Raw genomic sequence first — 19279 nt, 5'->3', positions numbered from 1 at the left:
GATGTTCAACCGGAAGCTCGCATTTGCACAGAACAGTGCTAGAATACCTGGGCTTCGTGCCAGTCTTGTAGGCTGTGCGAGCTTGAAGGAAAGAGGGGGTGTTTCCAACATGTATTATATACGAGCTACTTGTCAGTTACTGTGTAGATCCTTTTAGTATATTGTCATTGGTCTATAGTAACTTTAATTTTTTCAGAAATGAATTTCCTGTTTTCTTGCCAAAGTACCATATCTTAAAAGATTACAAAGATTGTCTGTGTTGTTAACCATTACCATAATGTCTTATTCACATAATTACATTGTTTTTATATAATATTTTTATGTGTATACCATGTATGTGCTTAGAGAAAAGAAATATGTTTTTTTTTTTTTTAACTTACATTATATATCATGCCAGCATAGAAAGCCAGCACACCCATACTGGTGGTTATTACACAAGGTGTCTCCGTCCCTGGAATTAGCTACATCCCAGCACAGCCCAGCAGGTGACAGGGGGAGCAGGCCCTGTGGAATGGTTTACATGCCCCTTCTTTATCACAGGGCAGACGGAGGCTCTGTGTTACTCTATCTGAGAGTAGGCACAAACCGAACCACATAAATTATTGGCAGAGAATTCCTAGTGTTACTCAGGATAAGAATTTCTAGGGCAGATAAATATTGTATCATTTCACTTACATGTGGAGTCTAAAGAGTGAATGGACAAGCAGAACAAAACAGAAGCAGACTCACAGGTGCCAAGAACAGACTGGTAGTTGCCGGAGGGAGGAGGGTGAGGGGATGGGCAGAGTAAGAAGAGGACTGAGAGGCACACACTCCAGTTATAAAGGAAATGAGCCACAGGAGGCACTGGACAGCCTAGGGAATATAGTCACTAAACGTGTAATAACTTTGTGTGGTGGCAGATAGTTACTGGATGTATCATGGTAATTATTTTGTAATGTTCAGAAATGTCAGGGGCTTCCCTGGTGACTCACTGGTTAAGAATCCACCTGCCAATGCAGGAGACATGGGTTCGATCCCTGATCCAGGAAGATCCCACATGCTGGAGAGCAGCTAAGCCCGTGTGCCACGACTGTTGAGCCTGTGCTCCAGAGCCCACGTGCCACAGCTTCTGAAGCCCGCATACCCTAAAGCATCCACTCATGTAACAGAGAAGCCACCTCAGGGGAAGCCTGCACCCCGCAACCAAGAGAAGACCCTGCTTGCCACAATTAGAGAAGAACCCATGTGGCAACAGAGATACAGCACAGCCAAAAATAACTAACTAAATAAAAGAATTTAAATAATAAAGGTTAAAAAAAATAACGAATCACTGTGTTGTACACCTGAAACTGACGTAATGTTGTAAGTCAATTATCGTTGGATTAACATTTCCTGGGGACGTCACGAATTGCTTAGCTGGGTCTCCTTGGTGGACTGCATTAGGCAGATGTCTGGGAGAGCACACGGTGCTCCGTTCTGAATGCCAGGGAACCACATTAGAGTTCTGGCTATTGTCAAGCTGTCCTGCAGGTTATGTATGTTGATCCACGTGATGCTTAACGTAAATGAATGAGTGAACAATCATAAAAAGAGATTTAAGGTAGAAAAATCTGGGAAAAGATGGAACTAACCTGAAAGGCCAAATCTTCCCAAGGTTAACTGAGTTGCTACTACAAAGTAGGCCACCAGCTTCTGCCTGGTGTGTAAAGGTAGAGTGCATGTGCTAATCTCTAATAGTTCTTACTACATAGGAGCTGCCTTTGGCTTCCTCTGCCAGCCAAGCAGAGTGGAGAAATAGGTTGTTGTTTTCCCTTTAAGCACAGTATTAGGTTAAATATACACATTCTCCCCTCATATTTAGTTGCTCTTGAAATGGCCATATCGGTATTTTGCTTCTATTTTTTAATATTTCATTTTATTTTAATGCTTATATCTGCTTCTGTTTGGCACAGGTCCAGATGTGAAGAAGCTGTGTGTCCTTAGTCAGATTTTGAAGGATACACCCATAGCCATTAATCGTGCAATCATTACTAGCTACAGCCTTGAGAATTTTCAGCGTGAATGTAGGTCAGTTTTGGAAAAACTGGAGACAGACGGACACTTTGCTTTGGCCAGGAGGGTAGCAGAACTAGCTGAGTTACCTGTGGACGACTTGGTAATTGAAGAGGTATCATTAGTCTTTTAAGTTTTTTAAAAACTGAGCTTTTTGAACCAGCATTATTTGGAGAATTCAGTGAAATATGTGACTTATCAGAGATTATAGTTTTTCACTTTTGACACACAGATTACTTTCAGAAATGGATGAGCCTGCAGTGCCCATTTTTGAGGAATGTTTGCTTTAATATAAAGTTAGCTTACAGGACATGCTTCAACTATATTGAATAGAATTAAATATAGTGTGGCTTCCTCTTGAACTTCATTCAATTAGATAAGTTTAGAATTGTTTTTCATATTTTAACTTTCCATGTAAAACTTCCAGGATCATCTGTAGCCAAGTCCCATGTTCTCTAGTTTGATTTGGATTCTTACAAGTAGGGAGCATTAACATTTATGATACTTCTTTATCTAGGAAAAGCTAAGAATTGCTTTGCTCAACTTCACAGATAACACAGGAAATGCAGACCTTAAAGCACATTGACCAGTGGTCCCTGAAACAAGCACGAATTGACTTCTGGAAAAAATGTCATGAGAATTTTAAGAAAAATTCCGTTTCCAGCAGAGCAGCTTCTTCTTTTTTCTCAGCCCAGGCCCTGTGGGCAGGTGAGTGCCCCGCTGCAGGGGGTCCCAGCAGCGCCGAGGAGCGCCACCTGCTGCTCACGCTGGCAGGGCACTGGCTCGCCCGGGAGGACCCTGTGCCTTTGGAGGACCTGGAGGGCCTGGAGAAGCAGATCTGGCTCTGCCGTGTCGCCCAGCACACCCTCAGGGGGAGCCAGGAGGAAGGAGGGCCCAGAGCGCCTCAGCAGGCCTCAGCTGGAGGTGAACTTTCCTTTGATGGCTTAGCCAGTGAGTTTTCATTCTCTAACTTGGCTGTTCTGAACACATCAAAATACTTAGAACTTACTGGCTTTCCATCCAGAGATATTTGTGACAATGAACTGAACTGGAAGGAGCAGGCATCCCTTAACTGTTTGATCGGGCGCCTGCTGGATGACGGCTGTGTGCACGAAGCAAGCCGAGCGTGCCGGTATTTTCGTTTCTATCACCAAGACGTCGCCTTGGTGTTGCACTGCAGAGCTCTGGCTTCAGGGGAGGCTAGTGTGGACGACCTGCACCCGGAGATCCTCGCGCTCTTACGAAGTACTGAGCTTCCTGAGGAAGAAGAGGAAGCTGGTATCCCCCTAAGGAAAGTCCAGAGCAGTAAGTGAAGGTCATGCTGCTGCCTCCTGTGAGGTGCCATTTGGCATTCTCTCCAGGTAGAAAGAGACTTTTGACACACCAGTTACACAAAGTTAAGGGTAATCCATAAACTAGGTAATTAACTACTCAATGAAGTAGAAACACCTGTATCTTTAATTAGCTATGTAGCAAGATTAGAGGGAATCTATCTGATTTACAATTAATTCACTGAAATTTACTCTATGTAAATAATCATGTTTCCAATTGTACATGATCACATTTAGAATTATGGGTGATTTTTTACATTAAGCTTAAATTCTGTGATCTTGCTAAAGTCACTTATCCTAAGAGTTTTCTTGTAGATTCCTTGGGATTTTCTATGGAGACAGTCATATCTGCAAACAGAGGCGGTTCTATTTCCTTCTTTCCAATCTCTCTACCTTATTAATTATTCTTGATTTATTGTACTAGCAAGGACTTCCATCCTTGCCTTGTTACTGGTCTTAAGGAGGAGGCGTTTAGCCTTTCATCATTAAGTATTAGATTAAGATTTTTGAAGATACCTTTGTCGTGTTGAGGGAGTTCTATTCCTAATTTGCTGAGAGTTTTTATCATGAATCATTGTTGAATTTTGTCTTTTTTTCCTTCATCCATTGGTATGATTGTGATTTCTTCTTCTCTAGACTAGTAGTACAGTGCGTGTGTGTGATAAGTCACTTCAGTCCTGTCCGACTCTTTGCAGCCCTAGGGACTGTAGCTTACCAGGCTCTTCTGTTCATGGGGATTCTTCAGCCAAGAATACTGGAGTGGGTTGCCGTGTCCTCCTCCAGGGGATCTTCCTGACCCAGGGATTGAAACCATCCATGTCTCACATCTCCTGCCTTGGCAGGCAGATTCTTCATCACTGGCAGCACCTGGGAGGCCCCAGTAATACAGTAGATTACATTAATTGATTTTTTAAAATACTGAACCAGCTTTTTGTATTCCTAGGGAAAAGCTCACTTGGTTAGGGTACATTATTCTTTTTGATATATTACTGGAATCAGCTTACTTTGTTGAGAATGTTTACATTTATGTGCAAGAAGAATATTGATCTGTACTCTCCTTTTTCATACTCTCTTTGGTTTTTGCATCAGAGTAATGGCTGGATGGCATCACCGACTCGATGGACGTGAGTCTGAGTGAGCTCCAGGAGTTGGTGATGGACAGGGAGGCCTGGCGTGCCGCGATTCATGGGGTCGCAAAGAGTCGGACACGACTGAGTGACTGAACTGAATGCCAGTTTCATGAGTTGGAAAGTTTCCCTCCTCTTCTGTTTTCTAGAAAACTTTGTATGGAATTGGTGTTATTTCTTCTTCAAATGTTCAATAGAATTTAGCAGTAAAACCATCTAAACCTGGAGATTTTTGTTTTGGAAGATTTTTAACTACAAATTTAATTTATTTCACAGTTATATGACTAATCAGGTTATTATTATTTTTTTTTTATCTTGGGTGGGTTTTGGTAGTTTGTGTTTTTTGAGGAAACCTTCTTTTCTTGCCTTTGGGTTATTTTAACAGTTTTTAGTCTTCCATTTTAATTTGGGATTTTGACTATATAGCTTTGCATAGTTGTTTTTTTTTAATTGGTTGCTTTAAGGGTTGCATTAAACATTTGTAACTTTTCACAGTCTACTTAAAATCATGTTTTCTCACCTCAACTGCAGGTTAGAAACCTTGTGGGTCACTTTACTTCTCTCCCTTTATGTCCAGGTTGCCTTATTATGTAACTCGTATGTACATTGAAAATATCATCAAACAGTGCTAATTTTTTTGTTTTCAACTGAAAAATGTTTTAACAGACTTGAGAGTTTATTATTAGTATATTTACTCAGATATTTAGTCTTTTTTTTTCTTTTTTTTTTTTTTTAATTTCTTAATCTTTTGGCCATACTGCATGGCATATGGGAGCTTAGTTTCCTGACCAGGGATTGAACTTGTGCCCTTCTGCATTGGAAGTACAGAGTCCCTGCTGGACTGCCAGGGGAGTTCAGATATTTACAGTTTTTGTTGCTCTTCCTTCATTTCCAATGTGCCTCGTTTCCTTCTGGCTCCTTTTCCCATCTGTTTGAAGGACTGCCTGTAGTAACTTTTTGAGAGTTGTCTGTTAGAAGCAGATTGTTTCAGTTTTTTTACTTCATCAGTTTTTTGTTCATCTGAGAATGTCTCTGTTACACCTTCAATTCCTGAAGGCTGGTTTTTTGCTGGATATAGAACATTTACTCTTTTCTTTCCACACTTAAGTGTTCTGCCACTTCTTTTTGACCCGTGTGGTATTTGATAAATAATCTGCAGTCATCTGAATTGTTGTTCCCCTATAGACGATATATTTTTCTCTTGTGGCTCTCAAGACTTTTTTTTTTTCTGTCTTTTCAGCAGTTTGATTTTTGGCCAGGAGGTGGTGTGGGTTATGCTGTTTGAGCTTCTTAAGCATGTAGGTTTATCAAATTTAGGTAGTTTTCGGACATCGTTTTTAAAAAGTTTTTATTCAGCACCATACTCATACTGCTCTCCTCCTGGGACTCCAGTGACATGACTCTCAGAATGTTACTGTCTCAAAAGTCCCCAAGGCTTTGTTCAGCTTTTTCAATTTTTCTTTCTCTATTCGTCTGTCTTCATTTTCACTGACTCTGGCATTTCTATTCTGTTAGTTTTTATTTCTGTGATTTTTAAATTTCAGTTCTAAAATTTCCTTTTTATTCCTTATACCTTTTATTTCTTTGCTAAGACTTTGTTTTTCTGTTTAAGTTGTGAGCATTCGTAACTGCTTGTTGGAACATTTGTAGTAGCGGTTTTAAAGTCTTTCAGGTAATTTCAGCAGTTACGTCATTTTAGTACTGAGTTTCAGCATTTCTTTTCTTACATGAGTTGTGCTTGTCCTGTATTTTTGTATGCTGAATAATTTTGTGTTGTATCTTGGACATTTTGAGTAGTATGTTATGAGATATTGGATCTTGTTTAAATCCTATGAAGAATGTTGATATATTTATAGCAGGCAATTGACCTGGCTAGGTTCAAACTACAAGTGCCAACCCACTTTTTGTGGGCTGTGGTTCTAACATCCATTTTCAGTTTCTTTGTGGTGCTATTCAGATCCATCCTGTGCGTGCCATCCTGTGCTCGGTCTGCAGCCTGAGTAGTGATCTGTCTGTTGATTCACTCCTCCGAGTCTTTGTTGGTCAGGACCAGATGCATAATGCAGAGCCAGGAATGGGTGACCCCTGATGTTTATGAACAGCTTTATTGTGTTGCGTTCCTCAGTCTTTCTCCCGGGCACTTGCTGGTTGCCTGCGGCTCCCCTCTTCAGTCTTCTGGCCAAAGCTGGAGTTCCCAGTTGCCCCATTCTGTCATACACTTACCTAACTGCCTGCGTCTTGGGCCAGCCAACAGGCTAATGCGAAAAAAGAGCAGGGATTCACTCTGCCTGCTTAGGACCGAGCACTTCTGTTGTGAAAAGAAGGTCCCTTTCTGAATTTTGGCTCTTGCCAGCTGCCGCTGCAGCCTGCCCACCACAGCTAAGGGGTTGCTTAGAGCCCAGAGATGATGGGTGCTCCTGGGAGTTCCCACTCCTTGAGCCTGTTCTAGAGGACGTCTCCTGAAGTGCTCTTTCTCTCTGTGAGCCGCAGTGATGGGTTCTGGGTTTTCGGCAGCACTGCATTCAGTCTGGAGGTTACTAGCAGGGAGACAGTGGAAGCACAGGTTATAGTCAGCCCTCCTGCTCCTGTCGACTCGCCAGAGTCTTCATAGAGGCTCCGTGCCCTGGATCTAGGCTGTATGTTGAGTTCAGTGGGAGAGACCTAGAAATGGACACCCTAATGAAGGATTTTAAGTCGGGAAATAACATGGTCTGAGTTGCTTTTTATTTTTTTGTGTTTAAAGTATATTTTTTTAAACAAAATATCTTAAATGCAAAAGTATTGTATTCTTAATGTAACAAATCACACAATACAGAAGTCATAAAGTAGAGAAGTGAAAGTTATTTACCCATTCAGCACCGCCCCCACCGACTTCCCCAGAGCAGCATCTTGTCCCTGCGCGGTGTGCGTTGTTCTCTGTGTGTGGGCTTGCACGCGTGCGGACGTGCGTGCTGTCAGTACAGAGAGCGGAGCCTCGTTCTTCTAGTGGCCGCAGAGTACTGTATGAATGTATATGATTTTTTAACAATGGTTCACTGATACACACTTGAAATTTTTCAGTTTTGTTTTTGCTATTAGGAACAGTGTCATGTAAATATTCTTTCCTTCTTTTTTCCCCTAATTGGAAACCCTTTATTAAACTGAAGTTTTATTGTAGGCTGAGAGCTTTTTTTAAATTATTTTTATTTTAAAGAGAAACCAGGAATGGCTTTTACTGTTACTGTGCCTTTAAGAGATCTATCAGATGATCCTTGATTTTTTTGATCTGCATTTTATAACACAAAGGACACCAAGTTTGCGAGGCTGAACTGGGAGCGGGGAGACTGGCAGCAGGAGACGGGAGCAGCTCTTAGATGCATGGGGTGAAGGCTGGACGCCAGGCAGTGACCACAGAGATGTTCTGAGATACAGTCAGGTAGACCTGTGACTGAGCTGATAGAAGGGGAAAGTGGGAGGGAATGTGTGTGGGGGAGAGTTTGGCAGGCATCTTTGATGGTCTTTAGTATGTGTGTTAGGTGGCTTTGAGTCTTTTTTAGCCTATGAGACCTTCAAAGTATCCTGGGCTGGGGTTTCCTGGAAGAAGGCAATGACAGAAGGTAAGTGGGGCGTGAGCCCTGTTAGAAGTGGTCCCAGACCCGGGGGAGTCAGTGGGGCGCAGTGAAGGAAGCTGTGAGCAGAGAGGCAGAGTCGTGGGGGCCAAGGAGAGGCCTTGAAAGCCCCCCACAGACCTGTGTTTGCTTCCAGCTTCCAGTCTGGACAGTTGGTCGTTAGTGATGCTGCCCCCCGCGGACGAAGTGGTGACGAACCTGGAAACTCTGACAAGCAAGTGCCTCCGCGGGAAGAACTACTGCCGGCAGGTCCTCTGTCTCTATGAGCTCGCCAAGGTGCGCGCCAGCGGGGCCTCCACGGGGAGCTGCCTCGGGGGGTGGGGGGCAGTTGGGACGTTGCCCAGTCAGCTTGTCAGTGCTGACCCTGACCTGGAGGGAGAGCTCTTGTCAGAGTGCTGGCCCCTGTAAGTCCACCCCCTGAACCACAGAGGGGAGCTCGCCACATGGGACAGAGCCCAAAATTTCAAGTTTTTAAAATAAACTTGAATGTAAAGACAGGAGCCAAAGCAGCCAGCAATTGTTTTGGCTTTGTGCTGATTGGGGGAGAAAAAGATTTGATTCGAAATGGAGTGGAAGACCGCGAGAGAAGCTAGCCGAGTGCTGAAAGCCCTGCCTTGGACAAAGCGCAGAGACGTCTTTGGAAATTAAGATTTCCTGCTGCCATGGGAACAGTGAAGAAGGGCTCTGCCTTTTATTTAGGCTTCATGACATTTGAAAAGCTCAATATTCAGTGAGAGAGAGTAAGTCACCTGATGATTTCTGAAGACAAACCTTTCTCTTGCTTGGATTCAGCTCATTGGCAAAGTGATAGAAGGGACTCGAAAAACAGGTTTCCTTCTCGTAAGCTTCCTGCTCAGGGTGAGGGATCTTGAAGCTCAGAAAACCACGGTATCGGTCCACATCAGATTTTGGGAAGGGTGGTGTTCTGCTGCCTTTTGCCTGGCTCCTCATGATGGCGTGGATTGGCTCTGCCTCCCTCTCAGGAGCTGGGCTGTTCCTACGCAGACGTCGCTGCCCAGGATGGTGAGGCCGTGCTCCGGGCCATCTTGGCTTCTCAGCAGCCTAATCGATGCAAGCGAGCTCAAGCCTTCATCAGCACCCAGGGCCTCAGGCCAGACACAGTGGCTGAACTTGTGGCTGAAGAGGTGACCCGGGAGCTGCTGACACCGTCGGAGGGAACAGGTGCCCTACTCCCAGGCCTCCCTGGCCTTTCAGACCACACTCTCCAGCTCCCCACATTCAGGAATTGATTTATGTTCATGTATATCTTGTATGCTGTCCTGTATGCCAGGTTGCACTTGAAACACACTACATTTATTTTCTCCTTTAAAACTATTTATTTACTTGTTTATTTTTGGCCGTCTTGGGTCTTCATTGCTGCGTGCGGGCTTCAGAGCGCGAGGTCTCCTCTAGTTGGACGGCACGGGCTTCTCTTCGTGGTGGCTTTTCTCTTGTTGCGGAACATGGGCTCTGGGCGCATGGGCTTCAGTATCGCTGCACGTGGGCTCCGTAGTTGGAGCTCATGACTTGGCAGCTGTGATGCGTGCACAGGCTTAGCTGCCCCGTGGCACATGGGGTCTCCCAGGACCAGGGGTCAGACCAGCGTCTGCTGCAATGCGAGGTGGCTTCTTAACTGCTGGACGCCAGGGAGGCCCTGCATTAATTTCCCTGCTGTTGCTTTTTGTTCATTGCTTTAGGGTTATATTTAGAGTGACAGTGCCCTTGTCTGAGCTGATGAGCCCTTGCTGTCCTGCACGAGGGCGTCTCGCCTGCAGCACTGGAGGGCAGCTGCCCGGGGAGCTCCCTCGGCGTGGCCTCCTGCCCTGGGGCTCCTGTCTTCCTCTGATCTCTCACACGGTCAAACTAGCACCTTTCTCCACATCTTCCGATACAGGACACAGGCAGGTGTTCGCCCCAGCAGAGGAGAGCCAGACGTTTCTTCAGCTGACTGCTTTGTGTCAAGACCGCACCTTGGTGGGCATGAAGCTGTTGGAGAAGATTTCCTCTGTTCCGCACGGGGAGCTGTCTTGCAGTGAGTTTTTGGCCATCTTCTTAAATGTTTTGGGCCCGAGCAGGTCACTGAGAAGTCTTCTGTTTGGATCCTTGTTCCTTGTCTGGATCCCTCCTCCTCCACTATTGTTTATAAGTTCTTAGTAGAAAGCCATAAGTTCAGTGAAGAAAAGTTAGAAAATACATATGGAAATGCAGCTCAAAATTTAAAATCACACCAAAAAGTAACCTTTTCCCATTTGGTATATTTAGCTTATTTTATTCTTACATTACCCTGCAAAATGGCTGCTAGTGTCGCCATTTTAGAAGAAGGAAACTGAAGCTTTAGAGAAGTTGATTAATTTCTAACCTATTATGTGACACAGCTGCCACTTGGACACTGCTGTGTGATCTCACAGCCTGGCATCCACACACGGATCTCATTTTGTAGCACCTGAATTGTCATCTGGGGGCTTCTCTGGTGACTCAGATGGTAAAGAATCCACTTGCCAATGCAGGAGGTGCAAGAGACTCAGGTTCGATCCCTGAGGTTTGAACACTGCTGCGTGATCTCACAGCCTGCTCACTCTCAGTGTCGTTGGGCTCATTCAGTAGTGTGTGTCCCTCTCATCTTTTTCTGTGCAAGTCCATAGGTTTTCTTTTTTTTTTATGGCATTATACTGTGGATACTACTTATAATTATGAATATGCTATCATTAATATCTTTCCATGACACTGACTATTCTACGTAATTTTTAATGGTTACACAGTATTTCTCTTACATGTAATTTTAAAAGGTATACCCTATTACAGGACCTGCAGATTGCTTATAATAGCTTCTGCTGGTTTAAACACTGTGACAGACCTGCTCACAGGCAGTCTGTGTGCACATCCATGATTACTTCTGTAAGAAAAATTCCTGATTCAGGAGTATGCCGTTTTTAACGCTTTCAGTTCACTTGCTCAATCATGTCCGGCTCTTTGTGACCCCATGGACTGCAGCACGCCAGGCCTCCCTGTCCGTCACCAACTCCCGGAGTTTACTGAAACTCATGTCAGTGATGCCATCCAGCCATCTCATCCTCTGTCACCCCCTTCTCCTCCTGCCCCAATCCCTCCCAGCTTCAGGATCTTTTCCATTAAGTCAGCTCTTCGCATCAGGTGGCCAAAGTATTGGAGTTTCAGCTTCAGCATCAGTCCTTCCAGTGAACACCCAGGACTGATCTCCTTTAGGACGGACTGGTTGGATCTCCTTGCAGTCCAAGGGACTCTCAAGAGTCTTCAACACCACAGTTCAAAAGCATCAATTCTTCAATGGCAACCCACTCCAGTACTCTTGCCTGGAAAATCCCATGGACGGAGAAGCCTGGTAGGCTGCAGTCCATGGGGTCGCTAAGAGTTGGGCACGACTGAGCGACTTCACTTTCACTTTTCACTTTCATGCATTGGAGAAGGAAATGGCAACCCATTCCAGTGCTCTTGCTTGGAGAATCCCAGGGACAGAGGAGCCTGGTGGGCTGCCAACTATGGTGTCTCTCAGAGTCGGACACGACTGGAGCGACTCGGCAGCAGTAGCTTTCTTTATAGTCCAACCCTCACACCCATACACGACCACTGGATAAACCATAGCTTTGACTAGACAGACCTTTGGTGGCAAAGTAATGTCTATACACATATATATAATATATAATGTATGTGTATATATACACATAAAATATATATATTGCCAAATTTACTTCAGAAAAGAAAAATTCACTTCTCCCTCTTAAGCAGTGTTTGAGAGTATCATTTTCTGGGATGCATTGAAAGGGAAAGTGTTAGTCACTCAGTCATGTTCGACAATTGATGAGCCCATGGACTGTAGCCCTCCAGGCTCCTCTGTCCACGGGATTCTCCAGGCAAGAACACTGGAGTGGGTTGCCACCGCTTCTCCAGGAGATCTTCCCAACCCAGGGACGGAACCTGGGTCTCCTGTATCTTAGGCAGATTCTTTACGTCTGAGCCACCAGGAAACGTTATACTCTGCAAATCTGATAGACGCACAAAAAAAGGCATCTTACTGATGTTTAGTGAACAAGTGAGATTTTAAGAGGTTGAACAGTTTTATTTTTAAAATAACCTGGGAATTCCCTGGCAGACCAGGGAATTTGCTTTCACTGCCGTAGGCCCAGGTTCAGTCAGGGAGCTAAGATCCTGCAAGCCGTACGGACAACCAGAAAACAAGTACAAATTATGCAGCTCCTGTCAGTCCAGTTCAGGAATATCTACTGAGTACTGACTGTGTGCCAGTTACTCTAAAAACCAGGACTATGGTGGACAAGTTAAACAGCAGTCCCGGAGCTCGCAGACTAGGGGTGTTGTACACAGTAAGCAGACCAATGGCGTCAAGAAGGGTTTGGAGAGGAAATGTGCAGACCAGGGCCTGAAGGACTAGGAGTGAGCAGGTCTGGGGAGCGCCCCGGGGGCGTGGGCCCTGTGCACACTTGGCACAGTGTGTGTAAGGCTGGGAACCCCTCTTCTGGCTTCCAGCACCACAGATACTTTCCTCTTTCCCTTTTAATTGTGTTCATAGTGATTGTGTGTAGTCGTTTTAAATTTGTGTCATCAAATCTTAATCGGAAAATCCATAGAAGGACCAAGCATCAGATAGCACTTGATGAGGCCCTGATGCCCCACTGGGCTGCAGAGCGTGCCCTCAGACTCACGTTGGCAGGCACTCCATCAGTGTGTGTGCAGGAAGTCTCTCCATCTTTAGAAAGCTAGGCGTCTTTGTCGTCACTGTTTTAGCCTTTTAGAAGCGCTGTCACTGTATGTGCGCCGTCTTTGAGGAGAGTTAACCCTGTGCTATCACTGAGAGAAAGACGGACTTCGTCAAGGGGCTGTCCCAGAGCTAGAACTGGTGCGGCCAGGGATCTCAGGACTGCTGAGAGCGCCTTCTCCAGAAGGCCCCATCACCCTCCGGCCAGGCGCAGAGCAAGACACCGGGTAGCCGGAGTGGACAGTCCTGTCTTAACATGTGCCCACCCTACCCAGCCACAGAGCTGCTGATCCTGGCTCATCACTGCTTCACACTGACATGCCACATGGAGGGCATCATGCGTGTCCTGCAGGCCGCCCGGCTGCTCACCGACAACCACTTGGCCCCCAGTGAGGAGTACGGGCTGGTGGTAAGTCACCCCTGACCCTTGCCCCCATCCTGAAACCACCTTTGACAGGCAGGTGGGCTGGAGGCCGTCTCTGAGCTGATGTCTCTTAGGGAATCTGCCCGTCCCGATACCGCTACCTACTTGGTAGCTGGCTGGGCAGCTCAACCTTCTGCTTCAGGTTTTGGTTTCTGTCAGAATCCGAGACAGCGCCAAAGGAACAGAAATCAGAGAGGATCGCTGCCATGCTCCAGGCTGTCGCACCCATTCACCCCAGGTTGTTCCCTTTTCCAGAGGGCTAAGACAGCAATCATTTTCCCTGCAAAACAAGGTTCAGACCCGCCTCTTGTATGTGAACTGAAAGGAGCTGACAAGTCAAGCTTCCCATACTTCCGCAAATTCTGTAGGCTTGAAACTGATCCAAGTGTCTGAGCAAGCCGTTGGGTGCTGTAATTAGGAGTATGGGGACAGAAGGGTGCCTGCCCAGGAGGATGGTCCTTTACCGTACGATAGTCATGTTTAGACAGCAGAGGAGAGGACAGCCAACGTGGGACCCGGAGGGGCGGGGAGACAGGCAGGAGGAGAGGAGGGAAGCCTGGCAGCCTGGCCATTAACCCTGCTTCCTGCCGGAGCCTGGTATGTGAAAGCAGCCAAGCTGTTGAGGAGGGGGTCTGGCTCAGAGAACTCCAAGCAGTGCTGATGCAAGCTGCCTTCTCTCTCTGCAGGTGCGCCTCCTCACTGGCATCGGAAGGTACAATGAGATGACATACATATTTGATTTGCTGCATAAAAAGCACTACTTTGAAGTGCTCATGAGGAAGAAGCTGGACCCTGTAGGTGTACAGTGTTTTTGAGCTGCTGTTCTACTGACACTCGGGAGTCTCAGGTTTTCTCAGAAGTAATCCCAATCAGGGTGGACTTCTGGGATATGGAAGACGAGAACTAAGGACCTCCCTCAGACATACACCAAAACCAGTAGCTTAAGGTTCCAGAGCTCCAGCCAGGTCACAGATGCAGCTGATAGATGCAGAATAATGAAGAACAAGTCTCCTCACTTACTGTCCCAAGGCCTGCTTTGGCAGGGGCAAAACCCCTCCCTCCCTGGATTGACCTGCTTGGGCCCTTAGAGTGAAGAGTTTTCAAGGGACCATGAAAAAGTGTTCCTCAGAGCTGTTCAGACATGGGTGCCAAGCTCTGGGCCTAGAAAGCTGTAGAGCTGCTAACGATGACCAGGAAGGAGGCTGGGAAGCAAAGCCCTGACTCACCAGACCTTGGGCCTCTGGGTTCTTGTCTGTCCTTAGACAAGCTGTGTGTCTGAGGCATGTCACCAGGCATACACTCTGAGAACCTGTTTCCAAGTCTCTCATTGGCTGATTATTGTTTCCACCCATTTCACTTCCCGGGGAGTGCAGTGGTTTAGGACACTGCTTCCCATACAGGGGGGCACGGGTTTGATCCCAGATTAGGGAACTAAGATCCCGCATGCTGTGTAGCAGGGCCAAAAAATTTAAAACCTAGGTGCACTTTTGTTATCTGAGAACTTGGGCCGGCCGAGCAGGATTGAGAGACATATTTTTCTATGTGTTGTGCGGGTAGGAAGTAGCCTGCTTTTCTCAGTTAACAAGAAGCATTAAGAGAAGCAGAAAAACTCTCCTCAGTGTTGGGCTGGTTTCGGGACAAACCAGTCCAGTTAATAAGGAAAGGAGCAAGGGATACCTTTCAGGACTTTAAAAATTGTTTTTGAGGCATTTTTGTTTCTGCATTGAAGCACTCTTTTTGTTTCCAATTATGAAAGTAATGCATATTTAAGACATTTGCTTACTTCAGCAGCACATATACTAAAAACTAGAATGATAGAGATTAGCATGGCCCCTGCACAAGGATGACACAGAAATTTGTGAAGTATTCCGTATTAAAAAGAAAAAAAACACTTGGGAAACAGAACACGGAGAAAGCCTTGTGTGTCTAGCTGCTGTAGACAGTCACCGCTGACAGTCTGGTACAGGCCCTTTGCACATGTACCCACAAGCATGTATACACGTGTGTTTACATGCGTGTATACATGTGTACATGTCTACATTTTTTACTAGACTTGTGTCATGCTGTGCAGATAGGGGATAGCCTGCATTTCTCAGTTTTCAAGTCAACGTTGGTTTTAATGGCTACATTAGCCTTTTTTGGCCACCTGGATCATTTCTAATTGTTTGGTATCATATATCCTTGTTATATCCATCTTAGCACTTTCCTCTGCTTACTTCTTGAGGGACAGAATTTAGAGTGGAATTGTGAAGGCTCATGCATGTATACATGTTGTTAAGGCTTTTCCTCTGACGGGGCTTACGGTTCACACTCCCAGCCGGCAGAGAGGATCTGCCCGTTTGCTTATGTTCAGGATAGCATAAACATCTGTCTTCATTTGTGGCTTTCTTTTCCCTTTCCTTGGGAGTTTTTTGAGGAACTTTCAGAAGCAAAGGACTAGGTCAGTCCTCCCTGCTCTGCAGTGCCTGGTTGAGACCTTGGTATCCCTTTTTTTCTGGGCAGAGTGGCACCCTGAAGACGGCCCTGCTGGACTACATCAAGCGCTGCCGCCCTGGGGACAGCGAGAAGCACAACATGATCGCGCTGTGCTTCAGCATGTGCCGCGAGATCGGCGAAAACCACGAGGCAGCTGCCTGCATCCAACTGAAACTGATCGAGTCTCAGCCCTGGGGTAAGCAGAGGTCACAGCAGCACCCCCAGGGCAGTGCTGCTGGCCAGGGAAGGGTCTCAGGGCTAAGAACGCCAAGAAACCAGCAGACTAACACCCACCTCAGCCTCTTGACATTCATCCAGTGGGTCCCAGCGGGGCAGAAAGGAGGTGGAAGGAGGGTTGGAAGGCATTTACCCCTCTTATAGCCCGTGCGTCCAGAGGTGTCATCTGTCAGGAACCATTGTATGCTGAGGCTGTGGACGCCTGCCAGGATGTTTCAGAGAGGAGTGAACTAGACCGGGCAGTGAATCCCAGTCTGGCGTGTAGAGGGAGGGAGTGCGCGAGTCTCACTTCACCTGAGTGAGACATACCTCCCTCCCTGTGGGTGCGAGCTGGGCTGTCTCTAGCCCACGCTGCTGCTGAGTGGGGAGAGAGTAGCCTGCTCTGGGAGCCAGACACAAGCACATTTGCTCCACTCCCTGCAGAGGACTGTGTCAAGGATGGGCAGCGACTGAAGCAGCTGCTGCTGAAGGCCCTGACTCTGATGCTGGACGCGGCAGAGAGTTATGCCAAGGTAATTGGGAGCCTTGGGGCTTGGTGTTGCAGGAGGAGTAAATTTGTTCCGCTGCTGGAGGGGTCGTAGGGGAGACGTCACAAAGTCGTTATCTGTGCCTACCTCCACCCTTACCACTCAGGACTCCTGCGTGCGCCAGGCCCTGCACTGTCACCGGCTCACCAAGTTGATAACGCTGCAGATTCACTTTCTGAACACTGGCCAAAACACGATGCTCATCAACCTGAGCCGCCACAGGCTGATGGACTGTATCATGGCGCTGCCTCGGTTCTACCAGGTGAGCGCGAAGCCCCACCAGTACTGCCGGCCTCGTCTCTGCTGGTGTCCCTGTCACAGGGCCCTTCCCTGAAGGGCTCAGGTCGGCCAGCCCTGTCTCCGCTGTCTGACCCACCCAGCTGCCTTTGCACAATGGTGCTTCTCACCAGCATGCTATCTGGGCAGAGGCTGGAGACCAGCGAGACAGCATGCTGTCCCCTTTCTCCACACCGTTAAGCCTTTGCACGTTGACAGTTGAGGTTCAGGGGAACATCCCTGCTCGTGGTCCCATGAGCACCTCTGAGCCCAACGTTTTCCAGAATGCATGCACTTCTGGGTTAGCATAAAAAGCCAGGGCTACGGGGAGGCTGGTTCCAGCCCTTTAACAAGGAGGGATAGTTATCAGGGAATCAGCCCTTTCACTGAACAGAGCTGAGTGAGAAAAATACTCTTTATCAGCAGTTCTTTTAAGTCATTGTGAAGATTAGAAACACTGAAAAAACATATCTGGGGTGTCAGGGGAAGGGTATTATCAACCTTCCCACCAACCCTGGTAGACAGCCTTTGTCGTCGTCGCTGGCGGCCACACCTGCTCCGAGTGCAGTGTCGCGCTGCTCTCTGGGATCGTTTGCCTCCAGTGGTGTCCTCCCCTCCCTTCTTCCCCTCCACCCTTTTCAGGCTTCCATTGTGGCAGAGGCCTATGACTTTGTTCCTGACTGGGCTGAAATTCTCTATCAACAAGTGATTCTTAAAGGAGACTTTAATTACTTGGAAGAATTTAAGCAGCAAAGGTTATTAAGACCCAGTGTATTTGAAGAGATTTCAATAAAGTAAGTACTAAAATGCCTCTGCTTTGATGTCAGGCATGGGTAAGAATTTTATACCTAAGTATAGGTATAATATGTCTAACTAACCCCTTGGCTCAAGATGGCAAAGAGATGTCAAGAATATCCAGAGGGATAAGATCTTTTAACACATTTATGCAGACGAATGAGAACAGCTTGCTTATGATGCTCTGTACCCAAAATGGGAGAACTACTCAGCTGGCCTGAGGTGCCAAAAACACTAAATATCAGAAGATCCCTTTGGAACAGGAAATTAAGGCCAGCATTAAGATACTTGTTTTTAATGAAATTTCATTGTTATCAAGCACTGACAGCGAGGGCTATACTAGTACCCTAATTACTAGTCTGATTTCCTAGAGTCAAGCAGGTTCTTTTCTATAGATAGTGGTTAAGCATCAGAGCTGATAGCCCTCGCTCAAGATACAGTATCTTAAACCTGTACATTCTTGCTTCCCTCTTTAGATGTAAACATCATCAGCCTACAGAATTTGTTCTGAAAAACCTGAAGAAGTTACTCACATATTGTGAAGACATCTACTTGTATTACAAGCTGGCATACGAACACAAACTTTACGATGTTGTAAATGTGCTTCTGAAGGACCCTCAGACCGGCTGCTGTCTAAAGGACATGCTGGCCGGTTAGGTGGATTCAGGTGACACGTGAGGACGGCTGCTGCCAGGGATTCCTAAGTGCCTGTCGTCTTGTGCTGAAACAAGGTACTGACAGATGTTTGTGGTCAGTATAGAGAGAGATGCACTGGGGATCTTTGATGTCAACACCAGGACTGACCACACCAGTCCTTTGTGAATAGTGGGTAAAAGAAGGAGAAATTTTGACAAGGAAATTCCTTTTCGAAAATGATCATGCATCTATATTATCATTTTCTGTACATACCAATATATATATATTGGTATTAAGGAAAAAAGTTCCATCTTCCTCAGGATAGTTTTACTTTAGGAGCTGATACAGTATTTAGTAAAGAATAGCTGTGCCTGTAGATTCCAGTTTCAAAGGAATTTAATATTATTTACACAGTTGAGGAACAGATGATACATTTCCATTTGTTAGAAACTGATCTCTATAATAAAATAGATTTTAAATTCAGTGTATGTCATTACTACTGCTAAGGAAACCTTAGCCCTTGGCTGCCTTGAAGCAGTCTTTATTGGCTGTAGTTATTGCTGTAGAGTCCATTCTGTAAATTCCTCAAGTCACTGGATGGCCCTGTCTCCACTTGGTGGTCTACAGAGCTCTGATTGAGACTCCTACTCCTATGTAAGAGAAATTTAAAATACTTGCTCTGTCCCTATTTTTGATTCCATGGCAGTTTCCAACAAAGTCTCTAAGCACAGATTTGGTTAAACTGATAACCAGAATATATATAATAGAGAAGATCACCCAGTCTCTGCATACAGCCATCACCTGAGTTACAAGCTCAGTTACTCCAAAATAAATACTTCTAGGTATTTAATTAGGCCTTAGTATCTAAGCAACCAAATAATTTCTCCAAATAAATAAGAGGACTGCAGCTCCGTCCCTTTGTTGCTCTAGAGTGACACTGTTAAGGACTTTGCAAATCACTTTTCTTCTAGAACTGCACCTACTCATCAAGCACCTACAAAGCTTTCTCAGTATATAGAACTCTCGTCCCAAGAGCTTTGTTCTATACTCTCCAAAAATATC

At 45.9% G+C, this 19279-nt stretch overlaps 1 protein-coding gene and 1 non-coding gene across 4 annotated transcripts in view; both read left to right on the top strand.

The window, feature by feature from the left end:
* SPG11 (SPG11 vesicle trafficking associated, spatacsin) overlaps nt 1-18700 on the top strand; it is a 76770-nt gene extending 58070 nt beyond the window's left edge. The window contains exons 29-40 of one of the 3 annotated variants that reach the window (XM_002691092.6): nt 1935-2149; nt 2586-3339; nt 8237-8376; nt 9084-9282; nt 9995-10132; nt 13123-13256; nt 13958-14065; nt 15774-15942; nt 16407-16495; nt 16617-16772; nt 17429-17580; nt 18058-18700. In XM_002691092.6, the coding sequence (XP_002691138.3) occupies nt 1935-2149; nt 2586-3339; nt 8237-8376; nt 9084-9282; nt 9995-10132; nt 13123-13256; nt 13958-14065; nt 15774-15942; nt 16407-16495; nt 16617-16772; nt 17429-17580; nt 18058-18238 (2435 nt within the window). In that variant the 3' untranslated portion in view covers nt 18239-18700. Of the gene's footprint in view, nt 1-1934; nt 2150-2585; nt 3340-8236; nt 8377-9083; nt 9283-9994; nt 10133-13122; nt 13257-13413; nt 13934-13957; nt 14066-15773; nt 15943-16406; nt 16496-16616; nt 16773-17428; nt 17581-18057 lie in introns of those variants that run through there. The other 2 variants (XM_059890978.1, XM_059890977.1) reach the window with 2 other exon arrangements.
* Nucleotides 15047-15149, top strand: LOC112448593 (U6 spliceosomal RNA). Its single transcript, XR_003036977.1, has one exon. It is a non-coding gene; the product is annotated as a U6 spliceosomal RNA (small nuclear RNA).
* Nucleotides 18701-19279: the final 579 nt, after the last annotated feature.

This window comes from Bos taurus, chromosome 10 (assembly GCF_002263795.3).
Source record: "Bos taurus isolate L1 Dominette 01449 registration number 42190680 breed Hereford chromosome 10, ARS-UCD2.0, whole genome shotgun sequence".
Lineage (NCBI taxonomy): Eukaryota > Metazoa > Chordata > Mammalia > Artiodactyla > Bovidae > Bos > Bos taurus.
Note: the sequence above shows the minus strand (reverse complement) of the source record. Positions and strands in the feature narration are given on the sequence as shown.